The 23912-nt window shown below is 37.8% G+C and overlaps 1 protein-coding gene across 5 annotated transcripts in view; it reads left to right on the plus strand.

The window, feature by feature from the left end:
- The first annotated feature begins 5339 nt into the window (after positions 1–5339).
- klhl2 (kelch-like family member 2) overlaps positions 5340–23912 on the plus strand; it is a 41784-nt gene continuing 23211 nt past the window's right edge. For all 5 annotated transcript variants that reach the window (XM_088911998.1, XM_088912015.1, XM_088911988.1 and 2 more), the window contains exons 1-4: positions 5340–5742; positions 20900–21025; positions 22407–22513; positions 23762–23883. In XM_088911998.1, coding sequence (XP_088768124.1) covers positions 5675–5742; positions 20900–21025; positions 22407–22513; positions 23762–23883 — 423 coding nt within the window. In that variant the 5' untranslated portion in view covers positions 5340–5674. The remainder of the gene's footprint in view (positions 5743–20899; positions 21026–22406; positions 22514–23761; positions 23884–23912) is intronic.

Consider the following 23912-nt stretch of genomic DNA (forward strand, 5'->3'; position numbering starts at 1 on the left):
TATAAGTGTAAACAATTAATTATTATTCATTATTTGATCCCAAAGGAACAGTTTTGTTCTGTTACTATGCGTTTGGGTACAAATTACATAAAGACCAAGACACTTAAAACTAATGTCAATTTTCTTTCTAATAAAGTTAAATGGACTGTGGAAAAGGTTATGAGGCATCCAGTGGACTGTATTCCTTAAAGAATGGATTGGCAAATTGTTTTAACTCTCATAATTGTGGCATTACTTTAACATTGGGAAAGTTTCTGGACAAGACTGTTTTACTTTTAATTGGAGATGGTTTACTTCCACTTAGTTGGTGTGGAGTTGTTTTAACAAAGAAGCTAGAGAACTGTGTTAAATGATGAATGGTCTCATTACATAATTTATAGCAATAAGAGGAATCATCCTATTTAGACATTATTAGTCCCCATGGAAAGCTTGTAACTTCACTTAGAGGCTCCTGTCCTGAGAATTTCATTAAAAGCACCATTATACTAGCTAGATTATTGTAATGCACTTTTCTCTGGTACATCTAATCATATTTTTCTGGACTACAACATATATAGCTAGCAGCCATATCACCCTGCAGCTCTCAACTGGCTACCCACTGAAACTCAGCAGGGTTGAACCTGGTCAGTACCAAGATGGGAGACCTCCTGGGAAGCAATGGTTGCTGCTGGAAGAGGAGTTAGTGGGACCAGTGGGGTGGGGGCACCCACCCTGTGGTCTGTGTGGGTCCTAATGCCCCGATATAGTGGCAGGGACACTATACTGTAGTGGGCGCCGTCTTTCGGATGAGACTTTAAACCGAGGTCCTGACTCTCAGTGGTCATTTCTCTCAGTGGTCAGACTCTCAGTGGTCAGTAGGGAGTTATCCTGGTGTCCAGGCCAGATTTCCCCCCTCGGCCTTTACTGTGGCCCCCAAATTGTCCTCATGTATGATTGGCTTGCACTTGCCCTGCAATGGACTGGCGTCCTGTCCAGGGTGTACCCTGCCCTGCACTCCTTGCTTGCCGGGTAGGCTCCGGTTTCCTGTGACACCATATGGTATATGGTATAAAGCGGTTTGGCAAATGACATGACGACATATATAAAATACTGAGCCAGGCATTTATAAAGTACCAAGAAATTTGAATATATTACACAACACTCTTGGCTTCCTGTTTGATTTGGGACTGATTTTATAATCATGCTTTTGGCTTATAAAGCTCAACAAAACTGTGGACCTATTGTATATGCAGAGTCTTGCAAAGGCATTCCCCCACTGCCAGTAATATCACATTTTGATTAAATACAAGCAATGTATAGAAATGCATTAAAATGAACCTTTTTTATTTAAAACTGTAAAGATCTAATTAAACACCCTAACGTTTAATTTCAGCAAAACCTGCAATGAACATATGCAAAGTGAAAATGAGTGATTGCATCATTATTCATCCCCTTAGGTCAGTGGAAGCACCTTTGGTAGCAATTACTGCTGTCTGTATTTGTAGATGTGTATCAAGCAGCTATACACAGTGGGATGCTGTAGCTGTGCCCATTCTTTCTGGCAAAATTGCTCCAGATCTGTCAAGCTATTTGGAACTAGTTAACTTCACTGTACTCAAAATGATAAGTAACCTGCTCCTGATCTTTGTCTCTCTATAAATTCAGCACTGATTTGTTTTGAAATCTTCTTGGTCTTCATGGTCAATTTGTTGAACCACAATATCAAGACTTCAAAATCAATATCTTCTGTACCTAAAAGTACTTATAGAGACAGATGCATTTACACTGAAGTCAGCTTCCACTTTGATTCCACACACAGAGAGACCATTATACTAATTTTGTGGGATTTCAAACTATCCTTTTGCTCCCAAATTGATTTAAGGCTATTGTAGCAAAGAGGAGGAACACTTTTGCAATTGAAATTTAATTTCTTTGAGCACCTAATTTATGTACAAACTGTCAGCATTGTTAGCTCTGTCAGTTTAGAACTGATTATATAGATTTTTTTTTCAGTTTTCCAGATATGGAACTATGGAGCCAAGACATTCATCAGAAGACAAAGGTTGGGAAATTTGCCCATTCATCCTGGTAGATTTGCTCAAGCTCTTAAAAGTGCTTGAGCATTTAGCTTACAAATAGCATTTTTCGAGTCTTTCCACAGATTTTCAACAGGTTTCAAGCCAAGACTTTGATTGGGTCACTTCTTTTATTCTTAGGCCACTATAGTGTGCTTTGGTCTTGTGTTTTGGGGTTGTTCTGCTGAAAAGCGAATTTTCATCCTCGTTTTAGGTCTTCAGAAGACTGAAGCATGTTTTCTTTCACTCCACCCTGTTTCAACCAGTTTTTCTTCATCATTCCCTGCTGAAGAGAAGCAGACCCATAACATAATGTTGTTACAGTACCAAAAAGCTTAACAGCAGGGATGGTGTTGACTGGGGTTGCACTACATGTAACATTTGCTTGTAGACCAAAATGATGCAATGTTGTCTTGTTTAGCCACAAAACATGTTTTGCCACTTGTTTACAGTATCACTTAAGTGTTTTGTTGCAAACTAGGTGAAGGAGTTGAAATGTTCTTTTTGCAAGAATGGCTTCCTTCTTTCCGATGTGCCATACAAGCCAGTTTTGTTTCGTGGACTCCCATCTCCATGAACTCTGTAGCTTTTTCCGTCAGTCTTGGCCTGACAGTGGCATACCTAACTAGTTCCCTCCTTGCCCGACTGCTCAGTTCTGACCTAGACAGTCGTCGACTTCACTGTGCTCAAAGGGATATGTAGTCTCTTTGATATTTTTCTATATTTCTATAGAAATAAATAGAAAATATAGAATATGATATTATTCTATATTTCTATATTTTCATCTCTTGTTCTGCGCCTCTCTACAACCGTATCCCTGAGTTGTTTTGAAAGGTTCTTTGTCTTCACAGTTGAAAATGTACGTAAAATTCACTACCTGACCTGACAGGTTTTTATTCTGAAACCATATAAATCACTATATTCCCCACAGATAGTGGCCTATCAATTGCTGCTTTAAAGTGACACGACAGCAAGTTTTCAAGACATGAATTGTGATCACTAATTGTCTGAGTACTATTGGCACTCTATGTACAGTTCTGTGAGATTCAGAGCCCTGTCGTCTACAGGCATACAGAATTCTGCCCCTATAATCTTAACACACAAAACAATTTTAAAAAAAGAGAAAACCTGCATCCTAACAAATTCAGGATTAAATCTTCCTCTCTTAATTTGTGCTCACAAATAATGGAACGGGCATAAATGGAATCAGAATTTCCAAATAAATATGTCAGCAAACTCTCTTGTATAATAATGCTCAGATTCATGTACTCTTTCAGCATTCAGATTACCTGGACAGAATCTGGTTTCAAGTGGGTTTGGGGAAAGGCACTCTCTCACGGCACAAGCTTCTGTAATGATGTCTGTCCTTTCCTCTTTCTGTTTCTCAAACCTGTTTCATGGAGGCTGTCTCAATGACCTTATTGATGGTTCCAGCTTCTTGAATATCTCTGTTTTAATATAGCTGTTTAAAATGATCTAACAGTGATTTGGTTTAACCTCAGTTAATTACTAGGTCTCATTTTTCGTGATCCATACCTTTTGCCCTGTTTACATGTCTCAAGGCCAGTCGCCAGCTTTTTAAATACAGGATTACAATATCCATTGTTCCAAACCTTCAAAATAAGGCAATCAAGATGAGAACTGTAAACAAGCTAATTTGAAAGTGTAACTCAGCAACCACCATTACTGCAACAATGTGGTAGATTTAAATTTTCAGAAAGCTTTAAAGTTCCCCATAAAACTATAATTCTTAACTTGTAGTTGGCATCTAACTGATAGAAAGCATACAGCTCAGACAGTTGTCAGTTAGTGGTAGTTAGTGGTAGATGCTGAAAAATATTGCGATATAATCAGTCATACCACAAGAATCTATATTCATTGACCACTGTTCTTGATATTTTACATCAAAATCATTAACATTCAAAATAAGAGAGCTTAATCTTTTTTTATTGAACGACGAAGATTGTGAGGGAAACTGATTCAAATATTCATGTCGTCAAAGGCATTGACAAAAAAAAACCTCTTGCACCTCTTCAGAATTTGACAGTGAAACACGAATAATAGAACAGAAATGGAAGCTATGGGAAGGTACATTTAAAATCTCACAGAGGGAACGTTTTTATATGAACAGCAGCAGGTGTCTGTAGTCAGAGATGTTAGTCGTGCTGGAGAAGCATGTACCCTAGCTTCCTTGAAAATATGGTTGGAAAAGATTATTGGATTGCTTAGCTTCTAGAAACTAATTGAAGTAAAGACAATAACAAATTGTTTGAACAGCCCTCAATGCTCATTGGAATGTAACCCACAGTTACCACAATGTCCCACTTCAATTTATTATAATAATAATCATATAGAACTTATATAGAGCCTATAATGCTAAGGGGGACTCCACTCCACCACCACCAATATGTATCACACACCTGACTGTAAGTGATTTTGGTGCTGGAATCTTGACTTTCCTGCTAACGTTAGAATCTGTTGGATAATATCTTCCATGTGGTCTATCTTCTTGGACAACAAGTAGACTTTAAACAGTACCATCGTGAAAACCCCTTGAGATTATTATCATTACCCATATGCTGCTGTCGTGTCTAGACAGCCGCTGATAAACACCTATTTTGGTGTGTTGTCTTTAGAGCTGGTGTTCACTTATTAATACTAAACATTGAATGTTTGGCAATATAAGCCACATAAGCACACAGTACTACAAACAGCTGCAATACTTACATAATCAAAGATTAGTAGCATAAGTTACTTAAATACATCAATCATGGGGGACTGTGTGCAGTCTGTCCTCAACTTCTTTATTAAGAGCTTACACATTTATTTGTGCCTGAACAACTTTTAATAGGTGATCAATTCACAGACACAGACGTGAATGACAATGAATCAAACACTAAGGTAAGATTTTTTTTCCCTTTTCTCAGAGGTCCAGCCAATCACAGTTCATCTAACACACCGGAGTAAGAGAAAAGAGTTTGTAACACCAACTACAATCCTAATCACCTTCTTAAGAGAGAAAGAAAACTTTTAAACACGACTCAGATGGAAAACAGAAATTAAATGGCTTGTGGAACTGGGGACAAAACCAGAAAACACCTGAGCTCCTGAACGAGGTGCGGGAGGAAATGGATTAAGTAGTGTAGTGCTGTTTAAAAAAAGTTTAAACATCTTGTCCGTTTTTCCATGTTGGTAGTCTTCCACCAGCAGGGGGAGCTACTGTTTTTTCTCAACAAGTCTGTCTGAAGACGGTCTTTGCTATATCCTTGTTTGTGTATTTTAATCATTGAAGGAAATAACAGGTAGTTCACTGTGCTGCCCGTAGCATCTGTACCTTGGTTTTGGGTTCTTCAATATGATCGGTGACTTGGATGGTATCCCTTCGCTCTGTCTGCCGTGATTTTCTCGCTGCAGTGCTTTAGCGAGCGGAATAGGAAACTGCTTCCAGCTGAACACTTTGGAATATCGGCAGACTGAATGACACGCGATTTATCGCCCGACAGAATGAGTGAGAATTAGGAGGACTCTGTCGAGATGGATTGGAACCCCTTCCACCGGCACAAAATATAAGTGATCGGTGCATTTCTTTATTTTAAAAAAAGACCCGGTTCTGCGATGGAATGGTGCAAGCCGCCGCGTTCACTCCCCGTGTTCTGAAGAGAGACAACACAATGGAGATACATCCAATGTAAGCGTGTGGTGTTAAACGTCCATCGTTTCACCGGCGAAGCTCGGAAAACAGGTTAAAGATAGTGGCACAGGCTGAATACAGAATAATATAAGCGTAAAGATAACCAGGCGGGTCTGTGCTATAACCGTTTTGTTGACGAGTCCTCGAATAAGAGCGGTGTCTGTATAAATACAGCGATGTAACAGTGTGGGGTGGTATTGTTCCCCGGGAGACCGGAAGGCACTGACCGCTCCATCAGGCTATGTGCATCGTATAGAAACAATATAGGTGTATCTGTTTTGCGCTTAGAATCCCGTCAAACGAGAGAAATAAGGAAATAATGCTGTTTTATGTTGTAAACATTCTAGTTCTTCCATCTTGGTCAATAGTGTTTTATTTGATGAAATCTAAAGTAGTCGGGTTTCTTTTTTTTTGCAAGAAAAATAATACATTAATGAATTTTGTTCTCCATTATTTTGATTGTCTTGAGTATGAATCCAAGCGTTAAAAACTGTTTTTAAAGAAACTAATTTGATTTTGTTTCATCTGCGTCTGACTAGCCCTTATAGGCTACATCTATGTTCACGTCGCAGACTAAATTAAAGATTAGAAATATGGTGCAGTGTTTTTAAAATGATTTTTTTCCTAGCTAAATCTAATAATCTAGTAACTAGCAAAACGTCATCAATTCAGTTTAGTGATGCCTGCACTGATGATAATGGCTTTTAACAACATGACAGAAACCTATGTATTTGTAATGTTTTTTTCTATTGTATATGAGGGGTCGTGAACTATGGCTGTATTAACCGAGAATGAGGTGAAGTACACCCCATTATCTTAGTTAAAATGCTTGATTGGCATCTCATTGTAAGAGAAAACGCAAAAAACAAAAGGTAAAGAAATAGCAAAATTGTTTCTTGTAAATGACAAGATGTGTTTTTCTTAACGGTTACTAAATCATTTGCTGGTTTTTAAATACGTGATATCTGCATTATAGAATGGCGGTGTTTAAAAAAGAACATATTTTAAGGTACTTTAAAACCAGATTCACTAACAGAACCGTGTTTCTTACCATTTAGTACAAATGTGTTATGAAACGGCTTTGAAAGTGGGTGTTCATTTTTTTTAAAATAATGCAATGGCATAATGTGGTTCAACAGACTTCTTGTCATCTTTAGTAATTATATTTCAGAACAATAAGTCGACAATGACGATCTCTCACGAGAATTCAGTCATCACATTACAGACCGCAGTGTCTATTTACAATTATTTAGAGCATGGTCACACTTTATCTGTAAAATCACTTATAGTTTGCTAGGAGTTTCTGTTGACAAAGTCTGTCTACATATAGTATTTAATTTATTCTCCTTGTAATGATGTTTCTGTTTGTTCTGAACATGAATAAAGCAAAGGGTAATTATAGAAAATTGTTTAATTTATGGTAGCAAAAGCTTATGTTTGCCTGCTGCATGTCTGCCAACACTGTCTCATATAAAGCTGTTCTTAGACTGTTATCTGTTTGACTTGCAAGACAGACTTTATTTTTTGAAATACCAGACTTAAAAATTTTAGTTTACAAACCAGGCATGTTGAAAATGGTTTAACTTCTGTTTTCAGGGTTACAGTAGGAAGCAGACAATACTGTACTGAGGCTTAGTATTTCAATGGGAGTTTTATATTTCCTTTTACTCAGCACTGTTATCATGACACAGATCCCTTAATTTGGCACACATGACTGACCAACCAGACTAGACATTGAAAAGACCATGGATTGATTGTATTGTGTTCATTGAATTCACATTTCTTTAAACCATCATACCATAGCTACACAGAGGTGCCAAGAACATTTTTGTGTTTTGTTTTTTCCCATATCCGTTTTGAAGTCTTATTTTACCACCCCTTGTCCCTGACATTTTGAAGTGAAGTGAAAGTCCCTGGAACCTTTCAAGCTCTGTAACTTGGCAACTGAACTTAGGAAAACCAGATAATTACAATACATAAGAAATTTGTGGCATGAAAGCCTTGCATCTCATGCTCTGTGCCATTTGATAACTGCTGCTCGCAGAACAGTTTTGATGTTCTGTGTTGTAGTCTCTCTGCTGCAATAATGCTACATAACTTAATATAATATGAAATTAATAAATAGAAAACGCAGTTAAAAAAACGTTTCAGTAACAGTATCTGAGACTGTAACATAAACTGTATTCTGCGTTTATCTTTATTGTCTGTGTAACGAATACACCCCTGTGTATAACAGGGATCTCAGCCACCCAGTCTGAGGGAGGTCTCCTTTAGCTCAGCTGGCAAGTTCCCTGTTGCGTGATGCCAGAGACCCGGGTTCGCGCCCAGGCAGTGAGGGACGAACGGGCAGGGCAGGAGCAGCAAGGGCAGAAACCCCAAGAACCTGTCTTTCATTCTTTATGAAAGAAATCATTGTAGAAGTGTTGGTTGCTCACAGTTTGCCTATAGTAAATATAGTATGTTGTCCTAGTATGTTATGTAAGCCATATAGTTGTTCTTGAACATTTGCTCTGATTTAGGAATAGAAATTGTCCCTTGGACAATTGGGCGGTGCTGTGGCTCTGTGGTTAAAGATCTGCGCCTGTGGCTGGAAGGTTGCCGATTCGTATCCCCTGGCCGGCAGAGGAATCCTACTCCATTGGGCCCCTGAGCAAGGCCCTTAACCCCAACTGCTCCAGGGGCGCCATATAAATGACTGACCCTGCACTCTGACCCCCAACTTCCCTCCCTGTGTGTCTCACGGAGAGCAAGTTGGGGTATGCGAAAAGACAAATTCATAATACAAGAAATTGTTTATGGCCAATAAAGTGATCTTCTTCTTTAATGTATAATTCTATTAATATAAATGATTAATAATAATGTTTTTGTTTACACATATTTCCTTATCATTAGATTTTGCCTTTATGATATGATGTCTTTGTCCTTAAATATAACACATGACTAGGATTTGCTTCTTTAAGCAGTATTTTTTACTCCTAGAGCAATAGAACATTAGTCAACAGTTCAGGCAGGCTGGACTTATTGGTAGAATGTTTTTTTAATGATAGTTATTGAGGAAGGAGATGGATTTGTCTGGATGCTTATGTACCTGTATTCCATGTGCAAACACCAAATAATTTATCAAGCTAAATTATAAAGATGTTTTAATAAAATGTGAAGTATTCCATGAACCTTGATATGTAAGTAGACTGGTTACTTATTGTTTCTAAACTACATTTAAAGTGTGCTCAGAACATTTCATCATGATGTACTGAACTTTCCTGAATTTGATTTAGTTTTATTAGTATTACTCAGAAGACTCTTCTTAAGGGGGACGTATGGTGTTTACAAAGTTATTCATTAAGTGTAGCTACAAAGTAAACTAAATATAAATAAAAAGCACGTATATTTAAAAAATGCACTAGACACATAAGGTGTCTATATATTAAAATATTTAGACATATTTGACCTTCATCTCATCCTCACCTATTCCTAATAGTAGATAAAACCAACCTCATTTGACAAATAGCACACAAGTTCTACTTTGATTATTTTTAAAAAGTCAGCAAGAATTCAATATCTTTGTGTGAATAGTACACCCTTTGATTCAGTAACCCGTGGTGCACTCTATTGCAGCAATAACTTGAATTTAATTTTCCTGTAAGAGATGGTTTCTCTCATCGCCTGGGAGGAATTCTGGCCCACTCTTCCTTATCGAGTTGAAGCAGTTCTGTGAGGTTTGAAGACTTTCAGATCTCTTTAGGTCACACTGCCACATCTCTGGGGGATGTAGGTCTGGACTTTGACTTGAACATTCCAAAGTCACAAATGTCTTGTTTTTAAACCATTCTGTTGTAGACTTGCTTGTGTGTTTTGGCTCATTGTCCTATTGCGTGATCCAGTTCCAGTTCAGCTTTGAAGGAACCGAATACTCTGAAATAGTATGGAATTCTTTGTAGACTCAAGGATATTAAGGCATCCAGGTCCTAGACAGCAAAGCAAGTCCAAACCATCACCCCCCACCACTGCGGTGCTTTATGAGGTCAAAGACGGTGTTTGGTTTTTACCAAACTTGGCATTTTGCATTCTGGTCTAACACCTCCACTTTTGGCATGTCTGTCCAGAGCACGTTGTTCCATAAGTCATTTTTCATTCAAGTGCTGTTTTGGAAACTTAAGCGTCTTGGAAAGCAGGGGTTTCTTCTTGGCCATCCTTCCATGGAAGCCATTATTTTCCTGATGGTGAACTGAACATGTACTCTGACATTGACCATAACGAGACAACCTGTAAGTCCAAAGGGTTCTTTGAGACTTCTAGGAGCATCAGGCGGACCGATTTTGGAGCGAGTTTGGTAGGGAGCCACCACTGGTTAGGTTGGCAGTGATGTTCAGTTTTCTCCATTTGTAGATCCTTTCTTACGATGGAATGATGGACTAGTTTGAAAATACTTTGTAACCCTTCCCAGACTAATAAGCAGCAACAATTTTGTACAGATTCCTTATAATGTGTTACCATAAACGTCAGTGCCAAAGTAGAATTTTTTGTGTGCCGTTTGTTAAATGAAACTAGTTGTATCTACTGTCAGGACTTGGTGGGGGTGAAGGTCAAATATGTCTAAATATGTCAAACCATATAAGGGTTTACTTACTTTTTCACCACACTGTACTTGTAGTTTGTGCTTGTATTTCTCTGCAAGGTTGAAAACACCTGTTTATACAACCCTTTTGGTTTGTCTGGTTGTTATCAAGTGGAATTACAGTAGCCACACCTGCGTCTTTAGCACTGTCAAACTGTACTGCAAATAACTTTGAAGTGCAGCAAGTGGTTTAAACCAGCAGCCTCATTTAGTCTGTCTCCTTGTCATCATCATTGCCTTGGAGTTCACTTATATGATTCAAAGTTATAAATGCTGTGGCAAAAAAAAGCAATAATGATGAAAAATGGATTTTATAGTAGTATATTCCATTATATATTAAAAATATATTAAGCAGAATATGGGTGAATATTCTGGGGGGTGTAATGGAGATTAGAGCATGTGTCGGTGATCACAGATGGCCATTGAAACTACAGCATGCTGTATTTTTAACACTAGAATTACAGTTCCTGGACTGTTACAGTTGCTATCAGTAGTTGTTAATTTTGCATGAGACATATTAGGGACTTTTGACAGCAAAATGTCTTTGAGATATTATGACAATTATGTCTGAGGTTTCATGGCATTAATAGATTTGATCTTTGTAGCACTAGTATTCATAAAGATTATACTGGGCTGCCCTTCATTCTAGTCTTCCATTTCGTAACATAAAGATTACAATTACAGATGTGTGGAGGCCACCTGACCCATCTGACTCGTCTGGTGCTCCAATAGTTTCTTGAAAGAAGCCATGGCCCCTGCTCCAGCAACATGGCTGAGTAGCTTGTTGCTTCATACTCCCACAACCCTTTGTGTAAAGACGTCCTTCCTATTCTTGGTTTTAAATGCACCTCCACATAGTTTCCATTAGTGCCCTCAGATTTGTGTTTTGCTGTTCATTTACTAAGTTCTGGTAGCTGATTAAAGATTGTCATCTGGGGAGCAAGGAAAATAGAACTATAGTACTATTGTCCTAGACAGAATGTTCATTTCCACTTAATTGTTTTTGCCAAGTTGATTATTCTTTTTGCTCTTGCAAATAATTAAATAGGAAATAGTTGTTGTTGATCATATTTAAACATAGGAAAAATGGCATCTTTCACAGTTGGCATCTTTCTCCAGTCAGTGAGCTGGGATATTATTTTTAATTTAATAAAAAAGATGCAATGGTGGCCTTCTGATCAAATTATATCATTGCTTCCTTTACATACAGTAGCATTATGTCTTCTTATTGAACCCAGCATTGTACACTGGAGACTCAGGGGGTCAAGGAGTTGCTTAAAAATACACTGCATTGTTGCATGATATCTCTAAATTCTCAAACACAGGAAAGAAAACTTCAGTGATTTATTAAAGGAAACAAGGATTTACTTTTTTATGGCCTGATAAGATTTACCTGTCTTATTCCACTACAGATAAACCCTGTAAAAAATGCTGTAATTTTAAAAAATGTATAATATGGTCGTTTCTTCTCACTTTGTGGAAATCTGTCAAAATCCACAGAATTCAGGTAACACTTAAGGACATGGAGAGCTCTCACTGACAAAACCTCTATATGTTGGTCAGTGATAGAGGAACTGTTTTGCATGACAGAAGATTCTCTCCTTGCTGTTCATTTATTTTAACATTCATTTCTTAAGACACTTGTAACTCAATAGCCACGCATGTTGTATTTCATTATTATCATGTCAGTATGGTAATGTTTTTATCACATTAAAAAGTATGCCTTGCTTAACCTCACTGCTTGTTAACGATTATTCTTTAGAATAGCGTTAAATTCATGGCTGTTATGAAACACATGATATAGATCCTTATTTTGGAAACACAAGTAAGGCTATGAACAAGATGGCAAAGTGTTCTGTTGTTAGTAACCTTATGCTCTGATGAGAGGAGGCAAAAAGTAAATTGGAGCAGTTTCTTGAAAGAAGCCATGATATTAATCTTGACAATATGACTGGGTTGTTTGACTCCCACAGCACTTTGTACTGTACATACAGTTTGTACAAGAACACCCTGCCATTGTGGCTAGATGTGTGGTGTTCAGTGAACAGGGGAAGTGTAATCTACAATCTTTGTACTTCAGAGTAGCACAATAAAACAAAACTATTGGTTTGCAACAAAAAACATCACTGAGATAAAAGGTTATTAGAGTAGAAAAGATATAATTTTATAGGCTGACTCTAAATGAACCACGTTGTGGCTAAAGTGATTCTCACAAGCTCCGTTGTTGGCCACCCTCAAAACTTACTGGAGTACAGTATCATAGGCTTTTATTTGTTAATGGTTTGTTAATATCGGTTGGAAATATTCTGCTTTAGGAGCCACATTTGTTTTTAATTTCCTTTCCAATTTGTGAACATTTGCCCAATTCTGTCAGAATAATAATTAAGGGCTTAGTCTCTTTATTGTGCTTTAAACTACAAATCATGTAAAAGACTGAAATGCACCACCTTAAAAGGAAAGCTAATTTTGCTTTTTAATTGTAGTTGTGTCTGGTGGAAGCTACCAAGACCAAAAGAATGTTTAGATGTCTGATAATGGAATTGTAAAGAAATTACTTGGACACGAACCTGTTAATTTTATATTGCAAGTACTAATTCGTGTTTCTACTGTATAACTAAAAGTGTATGAACAGAAAATGGAATTGAAATCAGTGTTAATCAGCTCTATCAGGCCTGGCTATAGTAACTCTGAAACTTGGCAGGGCTGACTGTTTTTGCAGTGGAGGCTTCATTTTTCAGAACAGTTTCCATAGCAATCTGGTATAGAACAAATGGATTACATCTCTAAAGAGCAGCCTTTTTTATTTGGATATCTTTGCAGTGCTTAATTTACGGTTTAATGCCATAGTATCTATTGGAAGATGTCTCTTGCTTTTACAACCCCTTGTTTACCGAGTCCTAACATGTACGATGGCACGGAGACAGAAGGCTAAGTGTTTATGGTAGCTCAGATTCAGCATTGTGATAGTCTGCTCCGTTCCAATAGAAAGAGAACTAGTGTCATTTAAGAATATACGGAAGCTTACAATTGAGGGAGGGCAACTTGGACTTTTTATTTTGTTTGGTTTCTAGTAGCTAATTGCTACATTTCATCCAGCTGTTTTTTTTTAAGGGAATCATCTTTGATGACATGGCTGTGTAGCTTGTCTTAGACTCAGACTCCCAGAACCCAAGAAAGTTGAAAAATGTCCCATTGTCAGTTTATCTTGTGCTTTCCCCTACTTTCCACATGTGTGCTTGGGCTGATGTTCTGTGGTTGATATCAAAGAACTTAATTCTTGAATCGGGTTCCTTTGTAGTTTTCACAGTTCACGTCTATTCAGTTATTTCAGCCTGCTCAGTGCTCCGTCTGAGCATGGGAGTGTATCTGGTTGCTCTTCCTTGGACTGATTACAGAGCCATCTTTTTTTTTTGTAACATGGTGACCAGAATTGTACACAATCTAGAGGAGGTATTACTAATTTATTTTATCATTTCAACATGGTGTCATTTGACTGAAAGTTAAATTTATACTTGTAACATTTTTAAAAAACTATTTGTAAATATTTTCTGTATTAAAACCATTTAGCTTTTTTCTCTCTCACTTTGTCATGAGCAAATCACAAGTACATTCGTCATGCTCAGCAGTTTTCCGTCTTATAGTATGATCCTGCTACATACATGTAACAGTTTCCAGGCATCCACTAGGTGTTCACACGGACATGAATTTTGTCTAAATATTTTAGTTTTTCCTTTGTATCTTCTACAGTTGTTGCTAATTCTGTGTTTGTGTTTTCTACAAACGTGACTGAACTACTTATTACACTAGACCCTTGATCACTGACCCCCAGGGGCCTCGATGGCCGGAAAAGGGACCTACCTACCTTGATCACTGACCTAAATTAGAAAAAGCTGTGTTCTTGATTTAAATCTGTGGTCCTCCCATAGTCATCACCCCAGATTCATTTAACCAATCCTGATATATGTATTATCTTGGACAGCCTTCAGTCAAAAAAGGCTCATTAAAAATCTAAGTTACCAAAAGCCTTCTTAAAATCCGAATTTACAATGTTCTCTTTGTACCGCTTACTGACGTTACTTGTCGGAAGAACATTTACTTGTCAGTAAAGCAAAATCTACCTGCTTTAATTATGTTGACATGTTTTTAGTAGGATTCTAGGAGTTCCCCCTGTTCCTTTTGGCAGTTAGTAGATAATTGATCTGAGAATCTCGCCCAGCCTTTTTTTTAAGACAAGCCAGGGATTTGGCTTCAATAACATGGCTGGGGTAGATTGTTCTGTACTCCCACGACCCTTTATGTAAAGAAGCCCCTGCTGTTCTCTGAAGTAAATGCAATTCTGTGTAGTTTCCGCCTGTGAAAAATAAGTTCCTTGAGCTTGTCAGTGTAGAATATTCCCTTAAGCCCTGGAAGGTATCTGGGTTCTCTTTTCTCGACTGATTTCATCAACTGAGTGCCTCTGTCTTTTTTTTTTTGTGGTTATTAAAATTGTACACAGTATTCTAAATTAGTGTAAGTCTTATTAGTAGTACAATTTTAGCAATATCACTTGCTTTAAATTCTACATTTTTAACTATATAGCATTATTTTTGATTGGCTTTGTTTTAGTTTTTGCTACCTAAAAGTAATACTGTGCACTTGTTCACATTAAATTTTATCTGTCAGGTGTCCCCCTAGTGCTGAGTTTAACATCTTTTTAAATTTCATTTGCTGCTTCTACAGTGTTTGCCAGTGCTCATATTTTGTATTGTCTGAAAGTTGCGTAGGTTCCTAGCTGCACCAGAGTCATAACTAAGATCCCTGTGGTACTCCACTTATTGCATCACCACAGTTTGCACATTCACCCTTTTTCTGACCATTAACCAACTCTCAGTCCAGACACTCATTTTCCTGAATGTCTACAGAATTCAAGTCAAGAATTACATTAACTATTACTGTAGTTCTGATACTGAGTTATGATTAACATTATAGCATTCCATCTTAAAAACATCAGGTAAAACCAAGTTAAAGCAAGGCCTAGTTCACAAATCAAAGTCACAGTCAACAAGGGCTATAACGGTTGATCTCCTGGCTGAAGTGTACATTTAGTCAGTTTGCTATCTAGCATATACAGCAGTAAAGCTCATACTGTAGTAGAGCTTGTTGGACCACGTACATCTGGAGGAATGCTTCTTTTTATATAAGAGGGTAAACCTGTCTTTTAAGGTTGTGAAAAAGAGGCTTGTCCCCATTTTTTTGTTAGCTTTAGATTTAAAATCCACTTGTGTCCGAGACGCCACATCTTGTCACCAGACTCTTGTAGGAAGGGCTTGAGTCTTTTGAAATGCAATTTGTAATTTGTGATGCATACTGCTTTTTGTCTTTGATGTGTTAAATGCCTGTCCGTGTGTGAATGCAGAAGTGCCACAGAACAGCTTCAGACCGTTTCACATCTGTTGTGTAAACAAGGTTATTTTACCATTCATATTGTTGAGTGAAATGCACCAAGCTTTGCCTTTTTCATCTGACCTTGTAATTCTGAGACCACAACGTAAAAAGTCACAAGCTTTATGAAAATAAGTTGTAGTTCCAATACTGTTAGGTTGGCATTTTATGGTGCAAACAGCAAAAATAAGGTATTTGTTTCTCTCATTATTTCCCTTTAGTATTAACTGGTTGCTCTGCTTTCCACATTTTTTTATAAATGTTAAAAGCATCATGTTAATCACAGTATTTTATGGTTCTACTTAAAAGCTGCTCTTCAAATTGTTCCTTTGTCTCTACAGAGGCCCTGATAGTTATGCCACTCACCCAACCGGATTTCACTATATTGTCCAGGAAGTATGTGAGTTCGTAATCTAAAGATATTAAGAATTCATATACGTCCTAGACAATTCAGCTGGCAGAGTAGCACATTTGCTATGAAAGGATACCTGAAGTGCAGTACAATACCTCTTATCAGAGAGGGCCTGAGATCAACAATTTGTGGAAGAAGTTAAAAAACAAGACTGTGCTCTTCTGTGGTTTATCTTTAATTGCGTACTTGTCTTGTTCCTACTTCCTTCTGGAACCTGCAACACAAATGCCTGTAACGAAAAGCTTATATGATGTTCATAGTAGCTGGATACAATTTCTTATTTTTCATTTTAGATATTGAAAGTATTACTGATACCTTTCTTTTTGTCACTTATCCAATTCATTACATTATAAATCAGTTTTATTTTAAGACTTGTTGGGTAAGGAGATCATTGCATCAATTAGGACCAAAAAAAGATAGCTACCCAACACAGTGGACTGGTGTCCTGTCTAGAGTGTACCCTGCCTTGTGCCTGTTGCTTGCTGGGATAGGCTCTGACTCCACCACAACCCTACTAATGTGTTTTTTTATTAAAATAAGAGCATAGGATAAATATTTCTATGTGTAACATTAAAAATTGTTATTTGCATTGCAGGGAGCACTTCATGCTGTTTGATAATGATGATTAACATTACTGATTGACACAGTGTTCTCTTTGCACAACAGTCTGTAACACGCATATAGTCAAATGATAATTTAAGATTGAATGTGTTGTCCCTCTTGTCCAGATTGGATTATATACATTTTAAATTGTATATGGATGTTTAGCATACAAGCACACAGACATGTTTATATAAACCCAAATATGTGTTAATAAACAGAGAGATTCAACTTCTTACTTTTTTTTTTGCAGTGCTGTAAATTCAGTTTTTCATTCCCTTTAAGATTCCCAGAACGTGTCAAAATTGCTTCCAAAGTGTATACAGAAAATAGGTACTTTCACAAATACTCCTACAATTTATTCGATATAAAGTGTCCTACAGGGACAACCATATTTTAGATTAAAAGACAATGCAGGACTCTCTTGTCAGATAAAGAAAATATTCACAGGTTTTATGGCACAGTTTAAGCTGAACTTTAAGACAGTCTTAAATTATTTTGCTTGTGTGCCTAGTTATTAGGTCCTGTTAGCACAGAGGTACATGCAAGTGTAGTATAATAGGCCATTGTATTTAACCTCAAAAATATTTTTATACATTTATGACCTTGACCCTGATGCTTAAAGGTTGTGTTATATGCATCTTTAATAAACATGAGAAATAACACACACAGTGATTGAACTCTTGTGTAATACTTAAGGTCATATTCGATTTCCTACGTAAAACCTTACAAACAGTTCTGCGTTTGCAGTGAAAGCTTAATTTCTAATTAAATGTAAATTAAATTCTAATTGATTTACTTTCTAATTAAAGCGAACACCTTCTAAGTGAAAGAGAGACAGCAAGGTGGTTTCTTCCAATTGCTCTCGTTTCCTGCTACAGTCCAAAAACATGCTGGTGGGTTAATGGGCTTCTGGCGTCCTGCTCACGGTGTACCCCGCCTTTCGCCCGTTTACTTGCTGGCATAGGCTCTGGCTCCTCCATGACCCTGACCGGGATGAAGAGGGTTGAAAATGGATGGATTACAGCATATATTGATAATCCGCGAGCTGTTGATCTTTTCTTGTGACCAAAGAAGTACAGAATCGTGCTTGACCCTATACAGCCAACAGCCATATCACTCTGCAACTCACAACTGGCAGCCCACTGAAGGTAAGCAGGTGTGAGCCTGGTCAGTACCTGGATGGGAGACCTCCTGGGAAAGCTAAGGTTGCTGCTGGAAGAGGTGTTAGTGGGGCCAGCAGGGGGCACTCACCCTGCAGTCCATGTGGGTCCTAATGCCCCAGTATAGTGAAGGGGACACTATACTGTAAACAGGCGCCGTCCTTCGGATGAGACGTAAAACCGAGGTCCTCTGTGGTCATTAAAAATCCCAGAGTAGGGGTGTAACCCCGGCGTCCTGGCCAAATTTCCCATTGGTCCTTGACATTCATGGCTTCCTAATAATCCCCATCTATGAATTGGCTTCATTACTCTGCTCTCCTCCCCACTGATAGCTGGTGTGTGGTGAGTGTTCTGGCGCACTATGGCTGTCATCGCATCATACAGGTGGTGGTGGAGGGGAGTCACCATTACCTGTAAAGTGCTTTGAGGGGAGTGTCCAGAAAAGCACTATATAAGTGTAAGCAATTATTATAATTATTATTATATAGCAGAAGTTACTCCTATAACGTTCAGCCGTGTTCTCAAAGTGGACACCCTGGCTTTTCGAAAGTGACTGGATGTGGTGCTTGTATGACCTTTGGTGTCCAGTCGAGCTAGATGTCACTGCGTGGCCTTCTCTGATTTGTAACCGTTCTTATTTTCTTCTGTCTCTAACTTAGCCATAGTTAAAATCATTCTAAAATTTATAACACCTTCATAACATTCCATTACTGGAAGAACAAAGCGTTTGCAAAACTTGAGAGTGGAAGCCGATTGTTTGCAAGCAATTCTAGGAGGTGCACACACAAGAAAATACAAATAGGTTAATGCAATCCTATTGTAACAGACTCAGGTTCTTGGGCTTGTGCCCTTGCTGCTCGCACCCCTGTTTGTCCCTCACGGCATGGGCTCGAACCCGTGTCTCTGGCGTCGCTCGACAGGGGTCTTGCTGGCTGAGCTAAAGAAGACCTTCCTCAGCCCAGGCGGCCGAGATCCCTGTTATGCGCAGGGGCGTATTCATTATTCTCTCCACCACTTAATTCGCTGTCCTTGGCGAAGGGCTATCCCATCCCGCTCCTGACACTAATGTAATGGATTCGGGTTCTTGGGCTTGTGCCCTCGTTACTCCCACCCCAGTTTGTCCCTCACCACACCTCACCCCGGGTCTCTGGCGTCACTTGACAGGGGTCTTGCCGGCTGAGCTAAAGAAGACCTTCCTCAGCCCCGGCGGCCAAGATCCCTGTAACGCACAGTGGTGTATTTGTTACGCTATTAACAGGTAAAGTAGTTTTTTTTTCTGAAGATCAATACAACAGCTTTCAAATTTTACTACCTGATCCATTTATTAGGTAAAATGTGAAATTTGACCTTTAACCATACCATTATGCAACCTGATTCATGTAATTACCAAAAGTAGAATATTTTGACAAAAGATCAAGAGCCTATAACTTTTGTAATTTTAATCCATTAATATTGAAAATGGGATTTTTATGAACTGAATTTACTTATATAGGTTTACTGATCATATCTTGGAAAAAATACGAGTTTTGTACACTAATATTGAAACAGAAATATGAATTTAGGTATTAAAGGATATCCTTGTCCAAAACACTGAAACAGAGTATTGTGAATGTTTAGGCTTTGAGATAAAAGTTTGGTGTAGGGAGAAAATCTTATGGTACTGCATGTGGTTTTACTCTCCATTGAAAACTTAGGTAGAAAAGGTAGAAAAAACTGACAATTCTGTCTTTGGCTTGCATGGTATTTTAAAACTACTAAGTTTAAGAATGTGATTTGATCCAGCCCTAACCCATGCTGTCTAAACATTAAACTTTTCCTTTAGTAAGAGAAATGTTCCTGATAGCGTGCACATTATGTCATAAAGTTCTTGCTGTGCTGGGTGTTTTCAAAGACATGTATAATCAAGCATAATCCTACAAAAATAATACTAATAATACAAAAAATACTTTCTTAGGAATTATTATAATAAATGCCATCCTATGTACTAACTCCAAATGCCAAAATTATGATACAATACACACTTGAGTTACAAAATTATAAATCACAATTATGTTGAGAATTATAGTTTTACATAAACAGACAAATGTTTTAAGTGTTTAAAAAGTATTAACTTTGGTTGTATGAGTTTTTATTGACTCGATCTTCAGTTTTTAAGAAGTAAAAAGTGAATGAAAAAGGACTTTTTTGTGAAGAATGGAATATGCAAGGTAAGGCCTGGACAGTTTTGGGATGGGAGAGCCCCAAGGGAAACTAGTTTGCTGTTAGAAGTGATGCTGGTGGACCAGTGCGAGGGCCTCTTCCCTTTGGATCAAGATTTCCACGCCAATGTCCCAGTATGGGGACCGGGACACTGTGCTGCAGGAGGTGCTATTCTTTAGCGTTGTTACACTAAGGTTCTTGCTAGTTGGTCATTAAAGATCCCAAGGCACAGTTTATAAGATTAGGGAGGCCCACTCTGACCTTGTACAATCTGGCCATCCTAAAGAATCCTGGCCTTAATTTAGCAGATAAAACACTTGCTCGCTTCTTCACTTCACCTACTAAGCAGGTTGGCTGAAAGGCGGCTTAGTAGTGAAAGTTCTTTCAGGTCATTTGGGATGGTTGCTTAATATTATTGGAAAGTTTCCATTAATTTTCATTAAGAAGAATAACTTTTTTTCTTTTAAAAAATTTGCTCTTCAGACAAGTGGCTACTTTCTCAGTATATGTATTTATTGATTATCATGTTGTGACTGAGTATTACTAAAAACACTCAGGGGGGAAAAAGGACAGTTGTCTTTTTTTGTTAATGATTTTATTTACATTTTATGCTTGAGCTTTTATACTTTTTAGCTCTTATTTTCTAAAGTGGCCTGCCATTCCTGAGAGACTGTAAGAATTGCCTCCATAACTTGTGTAGCTGCTGTCCTGATAAATTATGTCAACCTTCTTATCTGTTTACAGATGCACAAAGCTTTGCCAACATAAGCCCCATGATCTGAAAGACGATGTATCTGAGAAGCAGTGTCCAGTCACCGTGAATTCTCGCCATATGAAAAAGGCTTTTAAAGTCATGAATGAGTTACGCAGGTACGTTATGGCAGTTTCCTTCTCTTGATAGTAATTGCTAAAGCCTCCAGATTTGGAAGGAAACCAAAATGTAATATACTTATAGATTACATTTTGTGTTTTTCCATCATCATTTTGTATTCATGTTTATGCATGACAGGTGTCTTTAACCTTCTGTCACTTGGACCTGTAACATTTCAGTTTACATTGTGATACCTGTAAAGGGTCAACCATGTATTGTTCTACTGAAATTACACTATTACAGTGGATATAATTTTGAAATTATTTTTCAGCTAAAAATATTTAATAGAGAGCATCATGATGGTTTAGTAGTTATAACTGCATGTGTGGATTGTCTCTGGGTGCTCCTGTTTACTCCACAATCCAAAGAAATTTTGGTATATTAATTGGCTTCTGAGATAATTGGTCCTGGTGTGACAGTGCATTTGTGTCTGCCCTGTGATGGACTGGCGTCCCATTCAGGGTGTATCATTCCTTGTGCCTGATGTTTGCCGAGATAGGCTCCACCCCCCGTGACCCTGCAGTTAGAAAATGGATATTTAAAAGTAGCTAAATCTTTGCCTGGGTCATGGGATCAATGACAACTTTAAAGTGAGGAAATATAGTTGTTAATTGATTATTTTCTTGAAAATAAATGCTGAGTTTTGTTTATTATGCTGATAATATTGCTCAGATATATATTTGAAAAACATTTTCTGATCCTTTTTAGTTCAGAACAAGTACACAGGGAAAACAAGCGTGTGGAAATACCTGACATCTCTGGGTATTTCTAAAAACAGTTTACATTTCTCCCCAGTGTATGTCATGTTATCCATATGTAGTTAAAAACAAGGAGAAGCAGAACTGTTCACTCCTTTAAATACCCATTGAAAGAGACACTCTGTGTTTCTGTTAGTTGAGTACCAGAACTGGAGGAACCCCTGTGCAACAATCCTTCTGAAATATCACATTTCATACACATTGGTTGAGATAGTATGTACTGTATCATCAGCCTCTTCTCTTAGAGCAGCTGTCATAACAGCAAGGCTATTAAGTCTATCGGGAACTAAACTTAGTTCATTGTGGCAGCAGATGGTGTTTTAAGTCCTTCCACTTTGAAGCTGCATTACAAATTGTTCTTTTTAGATGTTTTCTTAGCCCATTTGGTACCCCTGTTACTCTTCCTACTATTGAAGAACTTAATTGGCCCCTTAATTTTCCAGGTCAAACTTCTCATTTTTGCACATTATGGTATCAAACAGCTTTAGTATTTCAGTTTTTATCACTGAGCCTGGAGATGGTTACAGACGAGCAGTAACTGGTCTTGACTATGTGCTTTTATTAAAAACATGCATTATGTTTGGCTTACTATACCTAAATATAACTTTTCTTTCCTGTTTAGCCAAAATCTTTTGTGTGATGTGACAATTGTTGCTGAAGATGTAGAGATTGCGGCCCACAGAGTAGTACTGGCAGCCTGCAGTCCTTATTTCCATGCAATGTTTACAGGTATGTATTCTGTTATAACAGTTCAGGTGGGTAGCTGCGTCAACATGCGTAGGCTGCAAAGGAACAAGTAATAGGTTTATTCCATGCTGAAAAAAAGAAGAAAGAAAACACAACGTTTTGGCCGTGGAGCCTTCTTCAGGTTGTGTTTTCTTTCTTCTTTTTTCAGCATGGAATAAACCTATTACTTATTCTGTTATAACATTCATTTTCTGATCCTGATTTACCTCATTAAAATAGTAATATACTTTATTTGGAATTTGACATGGTACTCATGTCAGGAATGTTTTTGGGACTAGAAAATATAACAATAAATAGAAAATGTCCAAATCTTATGTAAAAGTAAACAAGATTATTACATTACTATTAGTCTGCATATACTCGGACAGTCAGATCTCAATTTTTTTACATTTGCAGTGTCTTTATTAATGCTTTATTTTATAAAGGCAGATTACAACGAATGTAATGTCATTAAATAACAGGTGCATACAGTATACAGCCTAAAACAATTTAAGTGTTTTAATGGAAGAATTGCAAAAATTTAATAAAATAATAAACCTGCTTTATTTATGTGAGTTAGAAAGCTGAAGAATTATTGGATGGTTCAAACTTCTTTTAATTAAAGAATCCATATAGTTTGGCCTCTGTATTTCTGAGGTTGGACTGAAAAGGCAACTTATTTCCTAAAATTAGGTTTCACATTACTTTTGAAACTATTATACAGGTTATTGTACTATTAAGTAGTTTGTTAATAGTACCTTGTGTGGCACGGTCGTGCTGTGATTAGCATTGCTGCCCTGCCCTGCAGAGCGGGGGCCCCAAGTTCAATTCCTGGGGTACTGTCTGTGTGGAGTTCGTATGTTCTCCCATGTTCAAATGGGTTTCCTATGGGTGCAGTGGTTTCCTCCCACTATCCAAAGACGTGGGTTAATTGGCTTCTGGGAAAAGTGACCCTAGTGTGAATGCATGTGTTTGTGTACTTGTCTGTGTGTGCTCTGTGATGAACTGGAGTCCCATCCAGGGTGTACCCTGCCTTTTGCCTGTTGCTTGCCAGAATAAGCTCTAGCTTCTCCGCAACCTTGAATGGGATGAAGAGGTTAGAAAATAGGATGTTAATTATAAACATTTATCACTAAGATGTAGGTAAGACATCAGGTCTTGTTGATCTTGTAAGTCTAGATTTTTATCTTAAATTATTGTAAATTCAATAGCAAGTCTTAAATTTCTCCCCTCTTATTTACTGTGTTGCAGGTGAGATGAGTGAGAGCCGAGCCAAGCGAGTAAGGATAAAGGAAATGGATGGGTGGACTTTGGGGATGCTCATTGACTATGTTTACACGGCAGAAATTCAGGTCACTGAAGATAACGTACAGGTACTAACTGTTTGTACTGCACTGCAGCT

Source organism: Atractosteus spatula, chromosome 1, assembly GCF_055471065.1.
Source record: "Atractosteus spatula isolate fAtrSpa1 chromosome 1, fAtrSpa1.hap1, whole genome shotgun sequence".
NCBI classification, from domain to species: Eukaryota; Metazoa; Chordata; class Actinopteri; order Semionotiformes; family Lepisosteidae; genus Atractosteus; species Atractosteus spatula.